Raw genomic sequence first — 24,630 nt, forward strand, 5'->3', positions numbered from 1 at the left:
GACAGCTGCCCTTTGATGACCCCTGACCACGCCAGGCATCTCAGCAGACCCTCTGATCACCGGAGCACATCAGAGGGCCACAGACAAGAAAACATTTAGCCAAGGTCATTGTCCTGTCAAGCTGACCCGGCCTTTTTTTATTCAGCCTCCTCCCTTTCAAATGTAAAAACCCATTAACAAATAACACTTTAAATCTCGTATAGCCATTAGCACCTATCTGTTTCGTATCAGTGGCACAAGTTCCGTGAGGTTTCAATGGATGATACATGACAACAAAAAAATGAACAAATTTATAAATCTTTATTTAATAATGAAGAATAAATACAACACTACAACACACGCGTTCACTAGTTCCTGTGAGTCAGGAAGGAATAAAACTGTAACATGCTCAAAAACTGTGTGATGTTCAGTAAACTGTATTTCCATATGGACCCAGTGGTGATCACACAGATTTAGTTTATAATTTACACTGGCTCCAAAACAAATTCGCCGATCTGTGTTTTAATCACAGGAATATGTGAATTATTGTGTCAAGGAGAAAAATGGTTCTCGAAACTCTAACTAACAAACAAGTTATCAAATAAACAATAAAAAGCTGAAAAATGTAACAGTAAAAGTCTCTACAACAAACATTCATATACAGACAAAACGTTCATGTGTCATGTAGAGATGGAGGTTTATAAGGTCTGCTTTATAATAGTATTATATCATAATATAATAAAATTGCTTCACTCTGATTGGCTCGTATGCGTTTATGTGTCATTTAACTAAATGACTGACGGCTGGTCTGTTGATGTTGTCTGGAGACTGTTCCCTCACAAAGAGCTGAAGAAGTTCTTCACCTGTGTATAAAAAGATCACAATAGATCAGAACCGGGAAACACATCAAACATCCAATCAGAAAACAAATGCACCAGCGCAATGAGCTCTCACTAAACCAAAGGCACATGAAAAATGACAGTGACCCCATGTGGTTAACGATGGCACAGCACATATAAGATCCACTAAACGAACACATACCTTTGTAATAAGCTGCTGCCGCACCTCAGGGTCCCTCTGAAACTCCACATTGGCATCGAGTCGTAACACAGGTATCTGTTTTAACTTCTCAAAGTGTATTCTGAAAAGACAGAGCCGAGCCAGTTAGACACTTCACCACAGCAGCAGACCACACACTGCTGACCGTCATCTGTTTACAGCTGAGCAGCAAACAGCTGCGAGGACAGCCATGTAGAACACAGACTGTCAAACAGGAATCTGAGCAGAGCATCCTGTAATACAATGACTGCGCCACTGCTGGTGTCTTTGATTTCAGTTTTAAATTTCATTTCATTTGAGCATTTCAAACCAGATTACGGAGGGAGGATTTGCAGTCTGCATTCATAGGAAGCAACAAATAATAAAGTTGACTGAACATTGTTGAGCTCAGCTCCATAATAGTACCTTTAAATGTTGCACCTCAGAGGTTATGATTAGATTATTCAAAAACACATTTCAGCGGTCGATGGAAAATATTCAAAACGGTCTGGAAACGACAGCCACGTGATCATTACTCACTCAGTACTTTTCTCAACCAGCCACCGCTCGTGTTGGACATGTAGCTTCTCCAGGTAGTCCAGCTCCACTCCCTTCTCCTCGGACCTTCCCCGACTCGCCAGGCGCTCCATACATATCTGAGAGATGCACAACTGCTGTGTTTGTATTGTTTTCATGATGAAACTGAATATTGTTTTTACATAATTGTCAATTATGTACATTTAAATTACAACATATACAAAAGTGAATTGACGGAAATATTAACCGTATAATTCTGTTTGGAACAATGAATATTTAATGTTCATACCTCTGGTGGAGCTGCGAGGTAGATGATGCCCTCCAGCTCCACCTGGTGTCCAAACTGCTCCACCAGCAGGGAGTGCCAGTCCTGGTAAACGGCCCATTCTGTCGAGTTGATGCAACCCAACTCAAACATGTTCAGGGCAAAGATGTATCTGACAGGACAGAGAGTCAGGGTTCATTTATAAACACAAAATAAAAAAGAATGTATTCTCTAGGTGAAATAGTTCATATATACATGTCCTACTAGTTCTATCCTAATTATTAAAGACAATAATAATATGGTAATATAGTTTGAATTCGGGACAGCGGAGTGAGTGTATTGCTGCCAAACTCAGCCGGGTTGATCTAGTTTGGGTTAAAGAGGACATTAACCCCTTCACACCCATAATGAATGATAATGTGTTGTCTAACTGAAAGACCCAGAACTATAATTCCACCAACAGGATCAAACTTACACTTTTCTGTCCTGCTCGGTCTCACTCACCTGTCGCTGTAGACTGAGCGCTCGTACACCTGGACAGGCGTTCCCTCCGAGCTAAGCAGGCGAGCTGGAGGAGGCTGCAGCTGTGTCCTCAGTCGGCTCATACACGAATATGTCTGAAATGTGTAGGACCAGCGCTGGGGGTCCTGGTACATCATCTGCAGCAGGTTGCTGACTGTCGTCTGGGGGGACGAGTCTGCCCCCTGTCAAACACACAGGCAGAGATGGTTGGCCTCCTTTGGTTCTTTTGTTTTGAACAGATAAGGATTTCAGGGAGAGTGCGCCCACCTTTGACGTCCCACTCTCTATGTTCTGCCACTTGCTGACGGGTTCTGCCATCACCTCCCAGTCCGGACAAGCTGACTGCAGGAGTCCGGCAAAAGTCGACTTTCCAACAGCTAATAAATGACATCACATAAAGCAAGGATCTTAAACAGCCAAGCCACAAACTGTGTGTGTGTTCCAGGTATTACTCACGACACACACACATTATGTCACCCTTATGGTTTACGTTGCACAAAATGCAACGTAAACCATTGCATTTTAAGGTGAAGGTTAGCTTAGGGTTAGGATTATGTAACTAGTAACTATGGTTAGAGTAAGTCTCCAGGAAATTAATGTAATGTCCTCTGAAGTCATGGAGGTGTGTAAGATTATAGTGAGTTTATAGTTTAGTTTTTTCTCATTTGCTTCAGCAGGACCTTTTCTTCTTGGGGTCCACAAAAGCTTTACGTGTGACAATTCTTTCTACGTCGGAACTTACATCATAAAATAAAATATTATGAAATAAACAGGACAGGACTAGAAGACACACACAAACCTGCCTGACAATACAACAATCAGATATATGAAACCATTACTCGATTCCCTGGTCCTAACTATGAGCAACAGAATACCTATGTATATACAGAACTATCTAAAGTCATTTCATATAAACACCAAACTAAAGCACACGTGTTTTGTTTTATGGTGTGTGATCTTACCTATGTTGCCTTCAATAGAAACTCTCTTCACTTTGGATTTTGCATCTGGAGTTGAGGTTGTACTCAGACTCCTGGAACAAGAAGCACTGATCATGTATGCCTTCCTCGCCACAGAACGTGTGTTGGTAGTTGTCTGTGTGTTTCCAGCTCGTAACAAGCTGCCAGGTGTTTTCCACTGAAGAGGAAGAGGAGGAGGAGGAGGAAGAACACTGAACCTCCTCACCTGTGTCAAACCGATGTGTTTGTTAAACACAGGGTTGAACAGGACGCATCGACACAGGCCGGCAGCCATGATCACAGGTACAGACACACAGGGACACTCCTCGCCATGCTGCTCTGTTACTGTTAGTGAGCAGTTACCGCTGAGTTGCTCCTGGCAGCTTCCTCTCTATGGTCCAACGCAAACTGAGAGAGTCATGTGACTGCTGTTTATGTGAATATAACTTATTTACACGTAACGATCGGATGGTTAAGTTGTTCCTGTGGCGTCCACTTTATGTTGTTTCGTATATTTGCTGTTAGCAGGTAGAATTGGTCAAGTTAAGCTAATCAGGAAGTGAGCTCAAATGCTACAAACAGTAGCGAACACATGCACCTCCGGTTCACGCGTTCTTCACTTTCACAATAAAAGCCGCCTGACAAACACAGAATTAACTATATAGGTAAAATTCATAGTTTTTTTATTTGACACACTAAACATAGTGATACAATGACTGTGTTGTGTATTATGTGTTTGTACACAATCAGTGGTGTAAAGAGATTAAGGTGGTTACCCGTGGTTACAGTTTTACAGTATGCGTTTGTTTGACAAACCGGAAGTTAATTACAGATGGATAACAAGGTTAAGCGTTTTTATTTAGTCTATGCAGAGAATAAGATTTACAGGAGACAAAATCAAAAAAAATATTTTCTTATCTTCACAAAATTAGATGATATAAATTTCCCCTCTATTTATTATGTATTGTACTGGCCATTACATCTCGTCACAGATTCATCTGGATCATTTTTCTTATGAGTTAATAATGAAACTTTCACTTGTATATATAATTAGTTTATTTTTAAAAACAAAAAAGTCCACAAACCTCCAGAAACTCTTTATTTAAAAAGCCATCACTACTTAAAAAAAAAAAAAAAAAAGCTAAATTATATAAGAACAACATTTGACAAATTACATACAGAAGTTTGTTCAGTCAGTTTTATTCAAGGTTAATTGAAATGCAGCATATCTGAGACAATTGAAGTATTATCACTGGTTGAAATGAGAAATGATGGAAAGAAACCTAAGAGTGAATAGATTTTTCTCAGTAGCTGGTGTTTTTGATGGTGATCTTCTGAGCCTCCTCAATCTTGAAGTCATTGATACCTGAAGGAGCAAACCAGCATTTTTCAACCAAAGTGAACTTAAAGCAACAGATCAAATGAACAAAGAGACTGAATATTAATGAGTCACAGTATAATATATACAGTATATGTGTGTGTGTGTGTGCGTGACCTTACCCTGACTGTGTGTGGTGCCATCAGAGGAGAGGTGCCAGTATCTGCGGTCACTCTGTCTGGCCTGCTCTCCGTTCACCATACTTAAGAAAGCTCCCCACAGGCTGGGCTCAATCTCAAACCTGCCAACAGCATCAGATAATACTAGATATAGACAATCATATAAAACAAATCTGAAATCCATAGAGTTACATTAAATTAACTCACATGAAGCCAACTTCTCTCCCTTGGAGAAGTTCCAGGGCCTCCAACAGAGAGCTGCCCTTCGCCACATTGACAGAGTAAAGAGCTGCTTCCCCGCTGGACGTCACCACTTCCACTATCACAGTCACTTTGGTCTCACTTGGTAAAACCGCCACAGGGTCTATGGGCTCCAGCACCAGAGTGTCTGTAGGAGGGCACATGCCATTACAAAACAATGATGGAACACAACAGTGACCACAGAGGGTGGAAATAATGCTGCACATACCATCCTCGTTGAGACACTCCTTGCTTTTAACTGTCAGGTAGGACTTCTGCTGGAGAGCTGGCAGGATCTGAGATATGGCCATGGGGTTGTTGTAGGTGTTGCTTCTGGCGGCTGTCCTCATGGCCTCCATTGAGGCTGAACACTCTGCAACCGGGATGCCCATTGCCAACCAGGCCTGGATCACATTGAATAAGTAGATTTAAGGTACAAAGAGTTCTTTCTGCAGGATTTCATGCAGTGAAAGAGACAAAGTGAGCTGAATAAATAATACGGGAAAAGATTCTTACTTGGACTGCAAGACCTGTGCTGAACTCATTCCCAATATGGCCATCGGCCCGCCTAGAGGCCAAAAGCTTCTGCTTGGTTTTGTCGAGGGCTGTGTTTAGCTCAGCAGCGTTTCGCACATGGAAGCCAGCGTCCTTCACACACTGAAGTGCCATCCCAGCCATTGCATAGGTATCTAGAGAGAGAGAGAGAGAGAGAGAGATTCACATAAAACGTGAATGTGGCCGACATAGGAAGATTTAAAGCATGAGAATCTAAGCTGTTACAGGTAAGGTTTCTAGATTTCTTTCACAAAACATTTAAAAATGTTTACATTTTTTCCCAGAACTGAACACTAAACCTTCACTCTGTGTGATGACCTAACAGAAAAAAAGAATCTTACACAACTTCATGGAATTTATCCATCTAAAATATGACTTAAAATATAGTATCTCAAACTAATTCTAAACAGAGAAAACACGATTCTTATCATAAGATTTGAGACACATCCCTGCCTGTATATACAGTCATTTATACAACATATAAAATATAGGCCAGTTTCACTCACCGATGCACTCAGCCTCTCCATGTTCTAAGTACTGGTGTTCCACCGCCTGGATGAGTTTGTTGCTGACATGGTTGTTGACCCTGATGCCACTCGTGCACAGAGCGAGCACACCCAGAGAGTACTGGTAATAGTTGGTCAAAGGGCGGTGGCTGACTGTGTAAAGGAGTGATCAAATAAAAGAAAACAAATTATATTAAATCACGACTTCCCACTTACGTTTAGGTCCTCTATTTTCTCCAGTGCCATTACAACATTTTCTTATTTCACTTAGAATAGAATTTGTCAATAGTTTCTCCAATTGCTCTGTTGATTTCAATCACAACTCAAACAAATACGTATTACTGGAGACACAGGAGCCATTACAGCTAACAAGCTAAATTACAGCCATTAATAAATAGCCTACATAACAATAAATGCTGAGTGGATTTTCTTTTTCAAGAAATATCTTACAGAGGATTGTGTGGCCCAGTGTAAAACATTATGGTAGGAACCTTTTATGAAAATTGTTCACTTCCCAAAAAATCAAAGGAAACTTACAGGCAAGGTGCTCTTTTTCTTTTTCCATCTGCTTCTTCAGGTGTGCCAGCAGCGTCTCACTCGTGTCGCTGACGGTGAAGGTAACTGTGTTGAGGTCGTAGCAGGAGGCTTTCAAAGCCAGAGTGTACAGCGCCAAGAGGCCGACCACAGACGGACTGCTAGAGAGAGAGCTGAGGACGGCACAGGAGGCAAAGGGTCAGGTGAGAACATCAAGAGAAGAATATATGAAATAGTTTTAAGACTAATTGAAGAATTTGGAAATGTTGAATTACTTTTGTATGTCATTGTGCAAATGGGTGTTCAGTCTAATTAGGTGCTCGCTCTCCTTGGCAAGGTTGTGGTAGCTAGAAATGCGTAGAGCCAAGTGCACACTGGGGTTGGGGAGTCCTTCCTGCCTCTCCAGAGAGCGGAGCAGATCCTTGTTGAGTGACAGGTACAGCTCATTGTTGGATCCTTCATTATCTGGATTAACATTTTTCAAAAAGAAAGAAAATGTTTCTCAGACATTGTGATAACAAGCGTGAAAGTGCTCAGTGACTCTCGCTTCTCGCTGACACCAACTTGAACTTTTGTATCCTTGCAAAACCAGAAGTGCAGCATCAGCAGACACACGAGGAAATAAAGGCCGTGGAGACTTAACAGTGAAAATAACTTTCAAATCCGTGTTCAACATCCAAATATCTTAATGTTGCTCAATATTTCTCCTCAGCACTGAAGACCGAACAGACATCATGATTCTCCGCATTTTGACAATTTCACAACTTGTGTCGACAAACAAGCAACATGAAAGACATTGTGTCCAGTGTCCAGATCAGTGAGTCAGTGTATTTGGGAATCTAGGTTTTCCCCAGTGTAGACACAGATTGAGAAAGGACAGTGAGTTTTTTTTTTTTGAATGACTGGTGATAGCTGTATTTATTTTAAAACGTTACGTACCACATGGTTTGCTAGAGGCAAAGGCCAGCAGGCATATTGTAATGACCCAGGACAGCATTGTGGTGGATAACCTGCTGGATAACACAAACAGAGGAAATAAATCAATATGTTTGAGTAAAGAGATAAAGCAACAACACGAATACACTATAAAATGAAGAGATTCAAAAATGTATTAAAGTTTTTATGTAGTTGAGAAAGAAACACAGATGTCAAACAGTAAATATGAAAATAATTTCAATAAACTTTTGGATTAGACACATAATCTCTTCACCCGTGTTATGTACATATTACTGGATCTGTATTACATTACAATTACAAATAATGTAGCATTACAGGGATTTAGCTCGTATACATATTGAATTCTTGAGTGAAGAGCAGCTCCTTACCTCCTCATGGAGATTCCAGTATGAGAAATCTGAGCCGAGTTAGAAAACAACAGCTTCGAGTATTTCACTGTCACATGACTAGTCACATGATATAAAGCGAAGGAGGAAAAAAAAGCAACGGGAGCCTTTAATCCAGCTGTGGCTCAGGCTAGGAGCAGGAAGTGGGAGAGAACTATCTTGTTGGCAGTTTGTAGTCTTTGGTAAGAAGAGGAAGGCAGGGGTCTATCTTGTTTGACGCATGTTATTGTTTATATTTTCAAACTAAACTGAGAACACATGCGCACAGACTTCACTCTGCTTCACTCTCTCTTTTTTTCCTTTTATTATTTCCAAAAGTTTACAATAGCCAGGATTAATAGGTGAACAGGTTACAAGCATGCAAGTACACTGAGTCAATTATAGCCCCTCCATACACCCCAACCACCCAGGTACACAACACAAAGAAAGAGGAAAATAATAATAAAAAACAATAATAATAACAATAATGAGCGACAAATATAAATAAATGCAATTTGCAATAATGCATCTATAATTTATGGTGTGCAATACCCATAGTGGCTTAGGGTCCAAAAATTATCCATGTCCTTCATTTATCAACTCTAGAAAAGTTTTCAAAGTAAGATAACATTCTGATATTTGATCCCAAAACAGCTTAAAGGTTTGAGGGGATTCATTACATAGTAAAAGTTAGCATTTCTTCACAAAATTTGTCATTGTAATCAATAATCTGCGTTTTGTTTCTCATCTAAATGGAGACCAGGCATCACATCTAATACATATACACAAGGGTTTAAGTCAAATTCTATCTCCAAAACGGATTTGGTGAAAGAATGAATCGAAATCCTAAATTATCTTTCTATCCATCCATCCATCCATCCATTCATTCATTCATTCATTTATTCATTTATTCATTTATTCATTTATTCATTCATTCATTCATTCGTTCATTTCAACAGGTTGCATTTCCAAACCAGATGCATAAATGTTCTTTCTGTTGTTTTACATCTCGTACAAGTAGGTGAATTATCTTTGGAAAACTTTAAGCATCTTTACTCTAAACGAGTTTTGACTTAACAAGACGTTTACGTACTGGAACTACAACTCCCATGATCTCCCCGCCCCCCCCCCCGCACTTCTACAATTTTGACGACTCTTCTGGCTCGACTCGTTTCCCCCCAGAATAGTTCGCTCACGTCATCTTAACCCGGCTCTCCCCTCGAACCTGTCTCACCTGCAGCTGAGAGGGATGTCTGTGTTCGCAGGAGGTGTCATGGTGTCAATGTTGCTGCGTGCTAATGCTAACAGCTCAATGGAAACCAATGGGAAGTGAGCGGAGTGAAGCTAGCCACACATCCATAACAACAACAGACACAGAGAGGGGCGGGACGGCTGCACAGGTCGGACTGCAACACCAACTTTAGAAGTTCCCCTCGTGTCATTCGCCACAGACACGACGGGCAGCGTGCGTTGTGTGTTTGTTCGTGTTACGTTATATTTGTAGTTTTAATCACATTTACGTGCTTCGCGTTGTGGCTAGCTAAACAAGCAGCGAGTTAGCCCAGTGTGAACAGACGTGTAACTTGTGTGGCGTCATGTAGCCCATCCAGTTTATCAGCTGAGTCCTGTCGATCTCCCAGTGTTTTCAATTCCAATGACCAGCATGCATCCCTCTGCTCCCTCCAGCAGTGAACCGGGCTTTCTGGCGGCCATGTATTCGTTTTCAGGCCCCACCAGCCTGCCCGAGTTTGACCTCGGACCTCCAAGCACGTCCGGTCACCTGCAGAGAGCATCAGCCTCTAACAAGTAGGTAGCTGGTGGTTGTGGTTTGCTAACCCCTTGTGTTTGGCCTTAGCCTGACACGTGTTTTCTGTTTGGACACATCTGTCTCACAGCAGCTGGGAGACACGGTGCCTCAGGAAGCACAGGAGGAGAGTGGATGATGAGTAAGTGAGAGAGAGAGAGAGAGAGGCACAGTTTGACCTTTCACCCAATGCCTGGATCACTCACTACAGGAGTGTGTGTTTTGTTCAGGGGATGCAGTGCCAAAAGGAGAAGGCTAATGGTGGAGGCTGAAGTGGATATTGTAGAGGATTCAAACAGGAGCGCCCGCTGCGACTGGCCCACAGCAAACAGCTGCCCGCCCCTGTCTGCGGAGCGAGCACCTCCACAGCCCTGCCCGGAGCCAGAGCCGCGGACCCCGCCTTCGCATCCCTCCGCTGCCCTGTCCCGACCGGAGGCCGAGAGCTCCTGCATGGAGGTAGAGGCCGCTCAGAGGAAGCTTCAGGAGATCGAAGACAGGTATGCAGTTGGGAAATTCTCAGTCGTCCGGGTCACGGTGTCGTCGTAAGTAAGTTGTAAATGTGTACAAAGGCCTCCCGGGATTAGACTTTGGATGGACACTTCCTTAAGAGAGATCCCAATTCCACCTACCCTGTTGTTTATGGGTATAATATATATAAAGATATTACTTGTCCCAGTAATTCCAGACTATATAGACCTCCTGTGTCAGCAGAGGGTATGAATGTAGCATCATTGTACGTAGAAGTCGTTAGTCACTCCACCGACTGGCCAACACAAACAGTGTCAGTATCTGTCAGTAATGTGCTTACATGGAATGAAAACCATATACTACACTGCTGGAATAAGTAACGACTGTCTTTTACATCTGTCTTAAATATTGGAGAGCATCGTTTAATTGTAGGATTTAGTTTTAAAGAAATTGATCATTTCTGATTATGAATTCTTAACTTTAATCACAAGCAAATCCAGTGCATCTACAGTATGTGTTGATCATGAAACATTGTTCTATATACAGTTTAAAGACCTGGTATATTATACATTGTCAAGACATCTGCTGGTTTCAGCTCAACCCATTTATCTGCTAAATTCTGTTGTACAGCTGTGCAGTGACAATAAAGGCTTCTATTCTATTCTCAGCCACAGTGGGTTTGATTTTCCTCTCAGGGATCATGATTAGTTTGGGAATGTGTGTCACATTGAAAGCTGACATCAACACACACTGTCCCCTCTTTACCTCTCAGTGAATACTGTGATATTGATGTGTCACAGAATAACGCTGGAAGACGATGACGAGGATCTGGACGTGGAGCCTGCCCCAAGACGGCCAGTGCTGGTGATGTCAGACAGTTTGAAAGAGGACCTGCAGCGCGGCATCAGCGACATCCTCCCCCACAAAGTAGCCCAGTCTGTGTATGTAATCTTTATTTTGCACTTAAAAATTAAATTTTCTTGGTTCTATTTGTCTCACTGGCACCTCCTCATACTTTTAGGAGCCATTCCTGCATGGAGCTGGTGCTGTGGCGGCCACCGGACGACCCCTTTTGTCGGAGGCTAAAAGGCTCTTTACAAAAACAGCGTAAACAACAGACAGTATCCCGGCAACCCCCAACTCCGTGTCCGTCTCCTGTGCCTCACAGTCCTCTGAGTCCCCCCAGTGCTCCTGCAGACTCACACTCTCTCATGTACAGCTTTCCTGTGGCCCACAGCTCTGGAGAGGAGGACATGGAAATGTGATTCTGTTTAATGACTTTAAAAGCCACACCAAAGTAAAAGAGGGGACTTGTAGTAACACAAAAGACATAAAGGACCCAGAACCACTTTGAGTTGGTCACTTTGGCAAAGTATGTTGGGCTTTACATGAATATTGTGCTGTTTTGGACAGTTTGTGCAACACGTACAGTATTTTCATTTTCAGTATCATGACTCATTTTCAGTTTTCTGACTAGAATCCCAGGCAATCATATGTAACATGTAAGAATAGCACTTACCTAAGGAATTAGTGAATTTATATCTCCAAGGTAAGTTTGGTCAAGTCCCAATGACAGCCTTACATGACCAGTTTCTTATTACTGAGAGAATTGCCCTTTACCCTTACAAATAAGATAATTTGTATAGGATATTGCCAAAGCTTGGCCATTGTCCACTGATGTATTATGAGTATGAGTTTGTTCTGAGTGACACATCAGTGTGCAGCCCCTGAATTTGTACAGTTTTTACATTCAGCTCGTGGGCTTTATTAACGAGACACTAAAATGTGTTGTTGTGAGCTCGCTGCATGGCTTGCACTTGTACTTGTGGTAGAAAGATGATCTTCCTACAGTGTTTAGCGAGTACGCTATCCGTGAGCCTTCAGAGTTTTGTAAAGAAGTCGTGGAAATGCACCTTTTTATGATTCAATTGTATTTTCCAATATGCGTTACCAGAATTGCAGCCAGCCATTAAGTATTATCACTTTATATTTGTTTATATTAAATAAACTTAAATTGTCATTGTAAAGATTATGTATCGTTTTTTATGGGAAGACATTAAGCTTGAATTTAGTGAAAGTTTCTTTTTTCATTGTTAAATACAGCATATTAGGAAAAGTAATTTTCAACAAATTGAAAATGAAATACTGTACATTTGATAGCGAATGTCAAGGAGAAACTATATTTTAAAGTTTATTGTCCATCACAGTTTTACATCAAGATTTAACATTTTCATGTAAATTAGGCATAGTAGATGCTACAGACAATTTTCGTACCAGAAACCTACTGAACTTTATTGTGCAGTTAAACTTCCCCATGAGGTTTATGGTTACACAAGGGATTCCTCGAGAAAGCTCTGTCAGCTTTATGAGGTTATTTGACATAACTCACATGATCTTCACGTCTCTAGTAAAATGTCAGTTCATCACTCATTCACAGTTCACTGTAACCGTCAACCATAAAATGTGGACTTTCTTAATACAGAAGGAGGTGATTGTCATGATTCTTCAGTTGTGTCATTTGTCAACGTGACCTGCTTGTTAATCTGCAATCTTAAGCACGTGTGACAGTAAATGTTTCACCTCTGTGGTCCGCAGACTTTAATCATGTTTCATAAATGGCGTTCATTGACACATTCTGTAAAGCATTTTCTTTAACTTGGGACGGTCCTGATTGCTGCCTGGCTCAGAGCTCCAGCACTGTCTTGTCCATGAGCGATCTGTGAAGGAGAGACCAATATTAACTGATATTATTATGACAAGCACAGAAATGATAATGAAATGCTGATGTAGTATTTCCCTGGTCTTGAACAGTTTTATATTCTATACTCTAGAATCTAGAGCATTCCAAACACTTTGTTAGAGGAACAGCACTTCTCGAAACTTGCTGGAAGAACTCCTCCAATTCTGGTGCAGATCCAGATCATTTCCCCATGGAATAATTCATGGATATTGATGAAAGAAATCAGGCATATTTAGGGGTCTTATATCTATGACTTGTGAATTTGGTGCAGCTTGATTGAATTTAATTGGACTGGTGGACCTTGGCAGAGGTATGCACTCTTCTAGTTTTACCTCTAATCTTGTGACAGTGGTTTTAATTGGCTGCTCTTTGTGACCACACTTGTAACTTGAGTTCCGAAAAGTGCTCTACAAATAAAGATTATTATTATTGCAACTGCTGGAACACATCTTCGAGGATTACCGATCTGAACAGAAATGGCTCATATGGCCTTAAGGTACATGTACTAATGTTTGCAGTTCACTTGTTTAGCACCTCTTCACACAGAGCAAGTGGTTACCCTGAAAGGACAAGTCAAGAACCAATGGTACTCTGCCAGTAGAAGAATGTACTCACTGCCCTAAGATAGGATCCTGAGTCAGGAGGAGAGGAGTTCCAGGTGTAGGCCTGGTTTTCTAGACGGAGCTGCTTCACTCTGCTCTGGAGGTAACGTAGGAGCTTAAATGAAGCCACGTCTGAGGGGCTGTGGGAGGCTGCAGAGTCCCCCACATGGAGGGAGGGAGAGCAAACCAACGTTTGGGCATCCTGGTGGTAGGGACACACAGGCAGAGATGTAACATTAGAGCAGCAAGTACCTACAGTGTAAGATATTATTTACGTTAATGCTCACATGGGAACAGTCAAACATTTACCTTTACACTAAGAGCCTTCCCTCCTTCAGGCCTCTCTGACTTTCTCTGGTCCTCCCCCCGAGCCACTGATATCTTTCTGTAAAACACACAAACCTACATTTGAAAGGTCCTGAACTCACAGGTGAGGAATGGTAGCATGAGATGGGTTGGGATGGGTTTATGTTTAGTTACTGTTAAATCTAAAGTCTAAATAGCATATCACAGTGAGTCGAGGTGAGATCATGCTCTTGCATGGACAGGGAGCTAGTTAGTATGTCAGCCATGTTTCACACACACAGAAACCAGTTACCTTCCTCTTAACAACTTTGCCTTGCACCTGTGGGACGGCAAAAATTAGAGCACTGTTTGATTTCTATTGTGTGGACCAATAGGATTCTGAATGTCAAAATGAAGAGAAAACAAAGTATCGACAATTATTGCTTCAAACTTTAAATTGTCCAACATGATGTGGCTGTTATTTGACATAGTAGAAGGTTGTTTTTATTTTTAGCTTGTTACCTTTCCAGTTCAGCGGTCAGCTCCTCTTCAAATTTGCATGCCAGACGAGCTGCAGTCTGTTGCTTCCACTGAGCCATGCTCCTCTGAACCTGCCTGAGCTCCACGTCTTTGGCCTTCAACTGCTTGCGCAGAGATACAGCTGCTCCTCCTCCTTCAGCTCCTCCATCAGTCAGCTGAGTCCTGTTCAGGCTGCTCAATTCCTCAATGTGCTCCTGCACAAATGTCACGAGGCACAACATTGCTGTGACGCTTTAACTGTTGTGTTTTCGACCAAACATAGAATAGCGTTACCTGAATGAGACGCTCCTTCACAGAGTCTACGGCTCTATCTCTCTCCACCCTGAGCTGCTGCCTCTGGGCGCTCAATTCTCGCTCCTGAAAACAAATGCACATTTAAAAAGCTGTATTTGCAAACACCGGGCCCTTTGCAGTATGTAAAGCCCAAACTGTACCTTGTCTTTTCTCAGCTGCTCGGTAGTTTGCTTCTGTGAACCCAGCTCCTGGTGTAGATGGATAATCAAGTGCTCCAGCTGCTCTCTCAGTGCTCTCAGGGTTGTAAGAGCCTCAGCTACTGTAGGACTGCACAATACAAAGGCATCAGCAGCAGAAGCTAATGCAGCATGTGGCCTACAAAGTATCCACTTCTGTCTAAACCAGATAGAGATGTAAGCAGGAGCAGGACATTATACCAGGCAGGCAGCGTCACAGCTCTCTGTTTGGCTCCACTCTGTTCCACTAAGAGTTGCACATGCTGGCACTCTGCTCCCAGCTCCTGGGCCCAGTGTCTGTGCTGCCGGTCCAGCTCAGCAGTGATTCTGTTGTAACCTCGCTCCCTTTCTTCCAGCGTCACCCGGAGCCTGTCAGCCTCTTTCTTTGCCAGCTGAACAGCCTTCTCAAGCTGCAGCGCCGTCCTCTGGTTCTCCTGTGACCACAGACAACACCATGATAACCCTTTTTATAACAGCGTCTCCTTTTGCCCACAATTGATTCATTTTTGTGGTTTCCACCTGTGCCATCTGTTTCTTCAACCTCTGCAGCTCAGCCTGGTGCTCCTCTTTCAGCGATCTACAAATAACAGCCAGCAAAGACTCCTGCTCTCTCTGCTGTGCACAACGTTCACTCTCCAACTCCTGCATCCTCTTGCAGAGAGAAAGCAAATCATGCAAAAACAGACTGAAAATGTATTCTGATTTATTTAAGATGGTAATGTTGCATTTCATGTTTGCGAATCCCCTTACTGTTTTTAGTTCCAACACTTTATGTTGAAGAGCTTGTGCTCTACTCTTCTCTCGCTGCATCTTACTCCTCATGCTTTCCTGGCTCTTTTTGTTCTGCTCCTCCAGTATCCCACAGTGCACCTGCACAGCTTCCACTCTTTCTGCCTCCCACTTCCTCCTCTCCTCGTCTATTGCTTTGTTCGCCTAAATGAGAGCATGCCGTCCATATCATGTAATCGTACTGAAAAAGATTGCATATTTCAGGCACATGGATTATCAGAATACCTTTTCAGAGGCGTCTTTATGCAGCTCCTCTTCGCGGTTCTTTGCCTCCTCCCTCTGCTGCTCCAGAGAGATCCTTAGCTGCTTTGCCTCTTCTTCTTTTATCTGCCAGAACAGAGGAGGACTTTGAAAGTAACCATGTGTACTGTTTTTACTCACTTTGTATTTAGAGTATAACACAAATGAAAACAACACAGAAAAAAATTTGGTTTAACCGCCAGTAGAGGATTCCAAGTATATGTAGATTCCTGACAGAGTAATGTACTGTAGTGCCGTAGAAAATTGTACATGTTCCCGGTGACGCACTGACCTGAATGGAGCTTTGCATTGCCTCAACGCATCGCGTGAGAACCAGTGTGTGCTCTTTCAAAGCACTTGCTTTCTCTTCCTCGGCCTGCTGATCAACCTGGGGAGGAATTAGTTGAATCAGGATTTTAACTTTTCAGACTAATTTGTCACCTTTTAGATTTGCTGCTGAAGTTGAAGATGATATATTGGAAATTATACGTTAGAAAAGTGACTTGTAGAATTAATAAAACCTCAGAAAGCCTCAGCACTCACCATTGATCTGTAGGCTTGTTCCTCGGCTTCCTTCACTGCTTTGTAGTGCTGGGTTTTCAGGTGCTGTAGCTCCCCCTTCAGTCCGTCTCTTTCTGTTTGTAAGGCCCCATGTTGTTCGTGGAAATCCAGCAGCTGCAGCTCCTTCTGGGCCAACTTCTTCTCCAGAGCACCCACCCTGATCTTACCTTCTCCCAGTTCAACCTGCAGCTCGCTTACCTGAACCTCAAGTGCCTAAGAATAAGAGAGACAACGATCATTAATGGCATAAAGGATCTGTTCTGTTCAGGTAACATCAGTGTTTACCTACTATTTCATGTCAAAATGTCTGGCACTGAAATACTGAAATATCTATATTAAGGAGAGTAATAGAGGAGAATAAGAAGTACAGGATAGCAGAGGCCTACAAATAACTATGGGCTTGACAGATTCAAATTGATAATTAGTCTGATGAAAGAAGGTGTCACCTCAATTTGCTCCTTTTTCTGGATCTGTTTCTCTTCCAGAAAAACACATCTGTTCCTCAGTGAGCTCTCTGCCTCTGTGGCCCTCTGGAGTTCCTCACGAGTCTGCTCTAACTTCTGCTCCAATTACATACATGAAAACACAAAGACATTTTAAAACACAGAATCCAGATTTTTTTAAAGTTTGCTATTGCACTTGAATTGATTGACAGGTCTTTTGATACAAAAACATTTATTTTTTCTGATGCTGCATGATTGTGAAGAGGAATTTAGTTCGTTCACACCTTCAAAGTCTTTAAATACATAAATGAGTTTATTATCATGGCTACTGCAAAGAAAACCATTACTGTTATTTCTAACATTATTTCTAATTATTTCTAACGTTTACTAACATCAAACCAAAATGTTATAACTAGAAATTTGGATGTATTATAACATGTTTATGTTGTTATTTACATTATAAGCAATGGTTTAATTACTTCAATAATATTAAAATAGTTATGGATTACAATTTACATCGTTAAAAGTATATGACTGGGCCTTGATACTTCACCTCTTGCATGGACTCTAGCTTCTCTCGTGCACGTCTCTGCTCAGCAAACAGTTGAGTTTTTGCACCGTCCAGCTGTCTTTCCATCTCCTCCCTCTCCAGCACTGACATGATGACGTTGTTCTGTTTGAGGAACAGTGGGGCATCGAGAAGAACAATAAATCTGACATATTATAACATGTGACTTGACCAAAGAACCAGTTGATCCATTGGTTTGGACAGGTTTCATTACCTTCGAGCAGGATCCATCCTTTAGAGTCTTCTGACTCAGAGTTTCAAGTTCTTCCTCCATGTCTCTGATCTCATGGAGACAAGAATCTCTTTGTCTCTGCAACTTTTCCACTTGGCAACTACAACACATTCATTGTTGTGTTACTCTTTGACAGAACTAAGATTGATTTAAGACCAGACTCCTGTTGGTGCAGTGTGACGTTGTCCATCTCAACGCACACTGCCTCTGTTTATTAAAATTAGAAGTATAAAGTATTGGGATACCTGAGAGAGTCTCTCTCTATCCTGCTGTCTCTCAGACTGGACTCCATAGTATTCTTCTCCTTCTCCACCTGTGCTCTCTGTACAGTCACTCGCTCTAATTCCTGCAAGGCATGCTGGGGGAAAAAAACATAGCCTATGAGTATGTTTTTATGAGTGAGACTTCTATGCAGAGTTTCTATTGAAGGTGCAGCACGTTACCTTTCTTCTCTGCCGAAGTTCAGAAAGGCAGAGCTCAACGTCTTTTAACTGAGTCCTCTTCAACCTGAGTGTCTCCTCCTCGTTCTCACATTTCTAAACCACACACACACACAAACATGATGTCAACTCGCATGCACATGTTCATGGAAGAATTTAGAAAGCTGATCGGAAATATTTTTTTAAAACTTACACTAAATAATATAATAAAGTAAATTCTTACTTGTCGGAGATTAGTGAGTTGCTCTTTCATTTTTGTCCACTGCATTTTCTCGGATGTCCTCTCAGAACTTTCCTCATCTGTGTCTTTGTCGTCGTCTCCCAAAGAAAACTTGAGTCTGGGAGATGTAAAAAATACTCAGTGTATGAGACTGAAAAATTGTGTAAGTAATTCTTTGAATGAAAAGACTGCAGAGAAGACACAGTTTTAAAATGTTGCTCCCTTTGCTTTACTTGCAACTTTCTCTCTTTTTATGCTGAGTTTTCCGAAGTTTTCTTTTTTGACAACTGCCAAATGAGGATCTGTGGACTTTGCAAAACAAAGAATACAATGTTGATTTTAAGAAAATTCAGAGATGAAGTTATTCTTAAGTCTCCACGGCCTCTTTGAATGAAAGAATAAACAGTGAACTCTTGCTTTACCTGATGTAGACTGAGGGTCACTTTCTTCCAGTGTGGGTGTGTCATCGTCACTCTGGTTAGTAAAGTAATCATCCACGCCCGTGACAGACTGAATGAGAGAGCGCCATCCTGGGGGGGTGGGGTGACACTAACAATGTTAACTACAATTTAATACATATCTTTTTCTCTCATGTTCTAAATATTTTCTACATATCATTGTTAGCTCTTAGTAGTTTGTACAGGTGATATTTTGTATATAATGTGGCAACAAATAAGAAAACACAACAGAAAATCACAAAACATGTATTGTCAACTTTTCCTATTGGAGGGAAATTGATTGGACGGACAGTGCCTCCATCCAATCAGCGACAAGCCTTGTTGATGGCGGGTACCATCGTTTTTTAAAGCTGTTGTGTTTGTTTACTTGCTGTTGTGTTTTGTGATTTGTTCTTGTGTTTTCACATTGTGATTTGCACTCCAGGGCCCCTGTAATGTTTAGTTTTCACAGGTTCTGCAGTCTCTCACCCGGCCGTGTGTGGATGTGCTGTCTGACTCGCTCTGTGCTGACTGAGTCCAGGTCACTTGCAATGGACACAGAATCAAAACTCCTCACAGGTACTCCTGTAAAACACATGCAACCTCCAGTCACTGTTTGCAGTGAACAGATGTACAGGATGATCAGTTGGACTGTGCAGCAGATGCAGTGTAATCTGTGTGTAGTACCTGCCAGGCACCTGGCCTCAGGAGAACAGCTCCTGTTGTGCTGTTTGTTTTCACGTTCTGTTACAACCTCTGTTCTGTGAGACACTGAGAGGGAAGTGAGAGAATCAAAAGGTGTAACTGGGTCGTAATGGGATCATGAGCAAGAGTCAAGAGCCAAGTTAGCAGAGCCCAGAGGCAACGATAACAACAAACATGCTGGAACAAACAGTCCCCTTGAATTCAATCAGGCTGCATCAAATTGCACAACTCATAAATATCAGTCCCCGAAATTTGCCTGAAAAAAATCCACATCCATGAATTCTTGCCGGAAAAAAATATATTTAAAGAAAGAGAAAAAAAAATTGGATCCTTCCTCTGATTCAGATTAGCACCAACATGTATTCTTTCCTGGACCATTGTGCATACTTCGACTGGGTTTAGTGGAAATCTGTTTTTGTGTAATCTTGCTCACAAAAAAACAAATAAACATAACAACAAATGGACAGCGGTATAAACATAACCTCCGTGGAGGAGGTGATTACACCAATTAGCTTTTGTGTTTCTTGATGAAATCTCCACGTGAGGTAAACAAGCTCATGTACAAAATGGAAAGCTTTAATCCTCTGGGGATAATGAATGTGTTCAGTGATTTTCAGTTAGTTGTAGGAAGAGAAATTCTGTGTGCATTAGATTTAATGTTCTAGTTACAATTAAGATTTATTTTTTAAATGCCTGGTTAATGTTGGTGGAGGGGACTTTTGACATACATTTTGTTCTAAAGACAATTTAGAGTTGACGAAGTGGGTGAGAAACATCCCTGGAGCATTAATACTAGTATTAGTACATGTTTAATGGCAGCCTGTCAAGTAATGGTTGAGTTAACCTGCTCTGGATCAAAATGTGGGACACACATACAGACAGATGGATGAATGTACGAGTAGACAGATGAATCATTTTCTCTTAATCCTAACAGACATCTCAAATTGGAGCTCTTTTATTGTCTTCCAAAGAGATGGAAGGTTTTACTTACAGCTGCTATTGTGACCAAGCCTCTGTGGAGCCTTCTCACTATGTGATGTGTTCACTCCAAAGTTATTTGAAAAACACTTCTCCACTTCCTTTCGTTGAACTGGGTTGTTTAACAGGGAATAGTGAGCAGTCACTGCTTCTTTACTGCTTTTCCCCTGTGTTGCAGAACCTCGTCTTTTAACATGAAGAACACTTTGTCCTTTTTGTTCACTGTCAGATGTCTCTGTCCTCCCAGCCTCTTCTCCTATGTCTTGATTTTGAAAATAACTCTCTGGCAATGCCACTTCAACCATTTCTTCACCGAAGCGCATGACAAAGTCCTCAGTGCAGACACTGTCTGAAAGAGGGTGTGCTTCCCCTGTCATTGTATCCTCCTCACAAGTGTCCCCAAGCAGCCTCCCGAGTCTCCAGATGACCTCCTCTCTCCGAGACTCCATTTCCTCTTTGTCTCTTGTTCTTCTGTCCAACCTCTTCTGAGTGTCCTCATGAGTGTCAGGACTTCCCCGGCAGCCTGTGTTCCTCTCTGGGTTACAGGAGTGGAAAGATGTGTTGTTTTATTGTGGAGGGAAAACTTTTCTCTTTTGCAGTAAGGAGAGAAGCCTTAAATATAAACATATATATATATATATATGTATATACATGTATATACATGTATACATCTCACTCATTTCACTTCACTTGTTTTGTCTTTGCAGATTCAACCAGATAAAAAAAAGTAATTTCCCGATAAATCCTTTTAGAAGAATTTGGCTCTTAACTATTAAAAGAACAGTTTTTCCTGCAACAATATTGAAATATTACCTAATGTTTGCTTCATTGTCGGAGTGTGTAATAAATCAAGACAAGACATGGGTGTGTCATGTGTCTGAGTTGTACTTCCAAGGCCTGTGTCTTTGCTCGGAGATCGACTCCACTGAAGAGGAGCTAGAAAAAAAGCAAAACACAGATTATTATAAAGATTCAAAATAAAAATCATATTAAGTTTTATAATGACATGAATTACCGGTATCGCGGCAGTCATGGTTCCTGAAAATGTCCTGATGTTTGTGGGGCTGGACCTGGAATTGGAGGTAATCACATTATTGCTTAAAAGCTGTATTCCTGAACACACATGCAGAGAAGCAGACAGACTGTGACAGTCACAAACCTGCAGTTGACCGAGCTGAGCATCGATGGCATCCATCAGGAGGTCACAGTGATCCAGTCTGAGAGGCCGAGGCTCCAGGTCCAACACCCTGCTGCTGACATCCAGATCTGTGGGGTCAGACATCAGGGTTAAACTCACATTAGTGTGAAGTAGATGTTACAACAATGTATAAAAGATCAGACCAGTGTAGAGAAGCTCATCAGTGTCCTCTGCATCCGCCTCTGCTCTGTCATGGTGTTTGTCCGCCATGCTGCATTAAGACAAATGTGCAGACGTTCAGCAGTCACACAGACAACACGACCAGTATCCACCAGTGGTGACGGCTGACTGGGCGGTCAGAAAGAGTGGGGGGGGTTTATGTTGCTCAGTTGTCCAGGAAACCAAGACCATTTAGCTTGTTAGCAGGACAAACTGACTTCTTTTCACTGAGAGCACCATAAATTCCTGAGTCTGTTCCTCTTCCACCGGGATGAACATCAAGCGCAGGTCAATGAAGGATCTCTCTTCTCAGATGTTTAGCTAACGTCAGCCACAATGACTTTAAATAACCACGGAAAAAAGCATTTTACACATATCTTCTTCACAGACGTCACTCAGAAGATTGTTTCACACTGTTCAACTCTATAATCAGTGGATTTTAAAAACACAGTAAAGTTTCACACGAGCATGTAGCTTCACCATAAACACACAGTTAACCTGAATTCAGAGGCTTTTCTGTGTCAAACTAGCTTCACTCACTTATATAGCTGTGATATATTCAGACACAAACACATACATCACATTTAAAATCTAAATCCCTCCTCCATAGCTGCTCTGGAACAAACTTATCAAACTTACTCTGAGGAAACAAACCAGGAGACTCGATTCTGCGGATCAGCTGCTGCTCTGATTCCTGATTGACAGACGCTTCCCTCCGTTGTCCTGGAAACCGTCAAACAGCTCGCGACGCCGAGTGGAGGCGCGGTGGCGCGCGCACTGCGGCAAGTTCAGCGCCAATGGCTGCGTCATATTAGATCTTTTTATTTATCATGATCACATTTAAAGAGAGTTAGATAAATAGTCAATGCTTTCTGTGTAACCGCAGCCTCTTATCAACACTGAGAGCAACACAGGGGCCGTAAAATGATACAAATATTAATATAAAAAATATAAAAAATACTAGGGCTACGTTGTAGCACTGAACGGGCCCGAGCACACGCAACTCGGGACCTGTTGCGGTTGGTGGAGAGAGCGATCGGCGACCGGGCACACGGCTCCGCGTTGCATGTGTTTTGCACACTGCGGGAAGGATAAACGCTTCACTTCCTGCGTCTGTCACGCGACGTCGATCCTTCTCTACTAATTGCGCATTACGGTCCACGCAATCAATTGCAGATTACACGGTGAGATTTACATGTAAATCGAATGATAGTTGTAAAACTTACTTCCTGTTGCCAGTCGGTGGCTCCATCACTATTATTTTTTTTTTGGACGGACAGACGGACGGATTTTATTTATTTTTTTAAAATACGGACAGACGTCCGTCCGTCCCAAAAAAATTATAATATGGACAGACAGACACACGTCCGTCTTTCCGGACAGACGGACGGACGGGAAAAAAAATATAAAACTAGGGCTACGTTGTAGCACTAACGGGCCCGAGCACAGGCATTTTGCGGTTAGTGGAGAGAGCGATCAATAGGGCCTCCCACCGTTCGGTGCTCGGGCCCTAATTAGTTGCTTTTAATTGATAAGTGGTTTTATATCATTATAGACAGTAAGATAGATGAAATATTGCTGCCAATTCAGATGTAAAGTAAACCCTCTATAATTACGATAATTGCTCATGTTGATATGTATGTATATATGTGTTTTTTCAAAGTTATAGATCATGTGTGTGTGTTTTTGTGTTATAGATTCTGCCAGTACATTTCCATAGATATGTTCCCTGCACTAATAGTTTGTTTTAATGGTGTAGTTCATTTGTGCATCGCTCCAGAGAACGAAGTTGCCCTGTGAACTTCAGGAAGCCATAATGAAATGGGAGAAGTTAAAGCCTCCGGAGCCAGATGATCCCATGTGCTGCTGCGAGTGTGATATCTACCAGTACGGATGCTGCTGTGACTGTGAAGATCTGGACGAGGCCTTTAACGGGTTAGAAGAAGTATGACCTTTAATGAGACACAAAAGGGTCACAAGGTGATTTACAGACATCAAATACAATTTAGATGCAATTCTCAATATCATATTTTAGCCATAATTGTTCCAAAAGCTAAAAAAAGTACTTGTTAGAATAAAACCATGTAAATAACCATGCATGGTGATTATGACAGATGAGTGACAGCATCAGTTGCAGCAGGTCAGTTTACAGCACCACAGGAAACATTGCACATGGGAGATTTTTTGTGAACAAGCTCAGCTAAAATATCCTTTGGGATAATGGGGGTCACATATCTCTGACTCGGTTATTTTGGGCATCTAGAACATAAATAAATGACCTTGTAGCAGAAAAGGAGAAAACTAAAAAGACAGAATGGCCCTTTACTCCTCAACAGGAAAAGGAGGGGCGAGGGAGATGATGAATGGGACACACCTGTGAGCCAGAGAGAAGAGGGAAATTCAAACAATGGCAGCATGGAGTGGAAGCATGTGAAGTGAGAGAAAATGTAGGAAGGAGATCATAAAAAAGATAAACTAGTTTCTGGAAAGCATGATCCCAGAACCGGCTGGATTTATTTCACAATCGTCCTGGACCATGAGGAAAGAAAGCTGATCCCTGGAGCCTGAAGTGGATTTAAAAAAAAAACATCTAACCTGCTCGGATTGGAACGTGATTCCCTCTTTCCTGGATGAACCAAACAAGCTAAGTCTCCCTATTGAAACTCTCCTGGCTTCACCGAATTCCCTTGGCCTCTAGAAACTTCACCCCTCATCTTCCCTCTACCTGGAGATTAAAGGACCGCCATAAAGAACACACATTTCCCTCACTTTACCTTTTCATTGGACACTAACTCCC

At 41.9% G+C, this 24,630-nt stretch overlaps 4 protein-coding genes across 15 annotated transcripts; 1 reads left to right on the forward strand and 3 right to left on the reverse strand.

The window, feature by feature from the left end:
- Positions 1-278: 278 nt before the first annotated feature.
- On the reverse strand, positions 279-3,879 carry dguok (deoxyguanosine kinase). 2 transcript variants are annotated; one of them, XM_034596913.1, is made up of 8 exons: positions 3,692-3,879; positions 3,304-3,660; positions 2,609-2,718; positions 2,324-2,523; positions 1,844-1,991; positions 1,558-1,673; positions 1,021-1,120; positions 279-842 (listed from the first exon to the last, which is right to left on the reverse strand). In XM_034596913.1, the coding sequence occupies exons 2-8, from the start codon at positions 3,593-3,595 to the stop codon at positions 816-818; spliced, it is 993 nt and encodes a 330-aa protein (XP_034452804.1). In that variant the 5' UTR covers positions 3,596-3,660; positions 3,692-3,879; the 3' UTR covers positions 279-815. The 2 variants fall into 2 exon arrangements, with proteins under 2 accessions (XP_034452804.1, XP_034452803.1); XM_034596912.1 differs by having other exon boundaries at positions 3,304-3,657; positions 3,689-3,879.
- A 600-nt stretch (positions 3,880-4,479) lies between these two features.
- On the reverse strand, positions 4,480-8,030 carry tcn2 (transcobalamin II). 2 transcript variants are annotated; one of them, XM_034596905.1, is made up of 10 exons: positions 7,958-8,030; positions 7,572-7,645; positions 6,908-7,097; positions 6,636-6,805; positions 6,099-6,251; positions 5,554-5,726; positions 5,267-5,441; positions 5,005-5,185; positions 4,801-4,919; positions 4,480-4,666 (listed from the first exon to the last, which is right to left on the reverse strand). In XM_034596905.1, the coding sequence occupies exons 1-10, from the start codon at positions 7,963-7,965 to the stop codon at positions 4,605-4,607; spliced, it is 1,305 nt and encodes a 434-aa protein (XP_034452796.1). In that variant the 5' UTR covers positions 7,966-8,030; the 3' UTR covers positions 4,480-4,604. The 2 variants fall into 2 exon arrangements, with proteins under 2 accessions (XP_034452796.1, XP_034452797.1); XM_034596906.1 differs by having other exon boundaries at positions 7,572-7,642; positions 7,958-8,007.
- ccdc117 (coiled-coil domain containing 117) lies at positions 6,705-12,253 on the forward strand. Of its 10 annotated transcripts, none has more exons than XM_034596920.1 (6): positions 6,705-6,835; positions 9,641-9,760; positions 9,850-9,900; positions 9,989-10,255; positions 11,027-11,167; positions 11,248-12,253. In XM_034596920.1, the coding sequence occupies exons 2-6, from the start codon at positions 9,666-9,668 to the stop codon at positions 11,489-11,491; spliced, it is 798 nt and encodes a 265-aa protein (XP_034452811.1). In that variant the 5' UTR covers positions 6,705-6,835; positions 9,641-9,665; the 3' UTR covers positions 11,492-12,253. The 10 variants fall into 10 exon arrangements, with proteins under 10 accessions (XP_034452811.1, XP_034452814.1, XP_034452815.1 ...); XM_034596923.1 differs by having other exon boundaries at positions 9,853-9,900; XM_034596924.1 differs by lacking the exon at positions 6,705-6,835 and adding an exon at positions 8,911-9,354 and having other exon boundaries at positions 9,644-9,760; positions 9,853-9,900.
- A 236-nt stretch (positions 12,254-12,489) lies between these two features.
- Positions 12,490-22,592, reverse strand: si:ch211-102c2.8 (myosin-11). The gene is made up of 29 exons (XM_034596880.1): positions 22,473-22,592; positions 21,818-21,885; positions 21,636-21,742; positions 21,492-21,546; positions 21,290-21,412; positions 20,490-21,011; positions 19,481-19,564; positions 19,283-19,378; positions 18,779-18,886; positions 18,590-18,665; positions 18,360-18,474; positions 18,140-18,232; positions 17,942-18,054; positions 17,679-17,796; positions 17,450-17,569; positions 16,900-17,013; positions 16,436-16,666; positions 16,185-16,280; positions 15,878-15,979; positions 15,614-15,796; positions 15,383-15,514; positions 15,065-15,297; positions 14,828-14,954; positions 14,667-14,750; positions 14,376-14,587; positions 14,167-14,193; positions 13,878-13,953; positions 13,582-13,770; positions 12,490-12,943 (listed from the first exon to the last, which is right to left on the reverse strand). The coding sequence occupies exons 2-29, from the start codon at positions 21,882-21,884 to the stop codon at positions 12,878-12,880; spliced, it is 3,669 nt and encodes a 1,222-aa protein (XP_034452771.1). The 5' UTR covers position 21,885; positions 22,473-22,592; the 3' UTR covers positions 12,490-12,877.
- Positions 22,593-24,630: the final 2,038 nt, after the last annotated feature.

The sequence above is a fragment of the Hippoglossus hippoglossus genome, chromosome 9, assembly GCF_009819705.1.
Source record: "Hippoglossus hippoglossus isolate fHipHip1 chromosome 9, fHipHip1.pri, whole genome shotgun sequence".
In the NCBI taxonomy this organism is placed as follows: Eukaryota; Metazoa; Chordata; class Actinopteri; order Pleuronectiformes; family Pleuronectidae; genus Hippoglossus; species Hippoglossus hippoglossus.

Bases quoted from the DNA above. Each gene is read 5' to 3' on its own strand.
- si:ch211-102c2.8 (XM_034596880.1), bottom strand. From the start codon at position 21,884: ATGGCGGACAAACACCATGACAGAGCAGAGGCGGATGCAGAGGACACT. The intron at 18,887-19,282 runs GTGAGAGACTGC...CCACCCCCCCAG, and splicing joins GCACATCCACACACGGCCGG to GATGGCGCTCTCTCATTCAG. The intron at 18,475-18,589 runs GTAAAGCAAAGG...TACATCTCCCAG, and splicing joins AAAAAGAGAGAAAGTTGCAA to ACTCAAGTTTTCTTTGGGAG.
- ccdc117 (XM_034596914.1), top strand. From the start codon at position 9,609: ATGACCAGCATGCATCCCTCTGCTCCCTCCAGCAGTGAACCGGGCTTT. The intron at 9,761-9,849 runs GTAGGTAGCTGG...TCTGTCTCACAG, and splicing joins AGAGCATCAGCCTCTAACAA to CAGCTGGGAGACACGGTGCC. The intron at 10,256-11,026 runs GTATGCAGTTGG...GATGTGTCACAG, and splicing joins CTTCAGGAGATCGAAGACAG to AATAACGCTGGAAGACGATG.
- tcn2 (XM_034596905.1), bottom strand. The intron at 5,727-6,098 runs GTGAGTGAAACT...CTCTCTCTCTAG, and splicing joins TGGAGAGGCTGAGTGCATCG to ATACCTATGCAATGGCTGGG. The intron at 4,667-4,800 runs GTAAGGTCACGC...TTGCTCCTTCAG, and splicing joins TGGCACCACACACAGTCAGG to GTATCAATGACTTCAAGATT.
- dguok (XM_034596913.1), bottom strand. From the start codon at position 3,595: ATGGCTGCCGGCCTGTGTCGATGCGTCCTGTTCAACCCTGTGTTTAAC. The intron at 2,524-2,608 runs GTGGGCGCACTC...TGTGTTTGACAG, and splicing joins TAGAGAGTGGGACGTCAAAG to GGGGCAGACTCGTCCCCCCA. The intron at 1,992-2,323 runs GTGAGTGAGACC...CTGTCCTGTCAG, and splicing joins CGCTCAGTCTACAGCGACAG to ATACATCTTTGCCCTGAACA.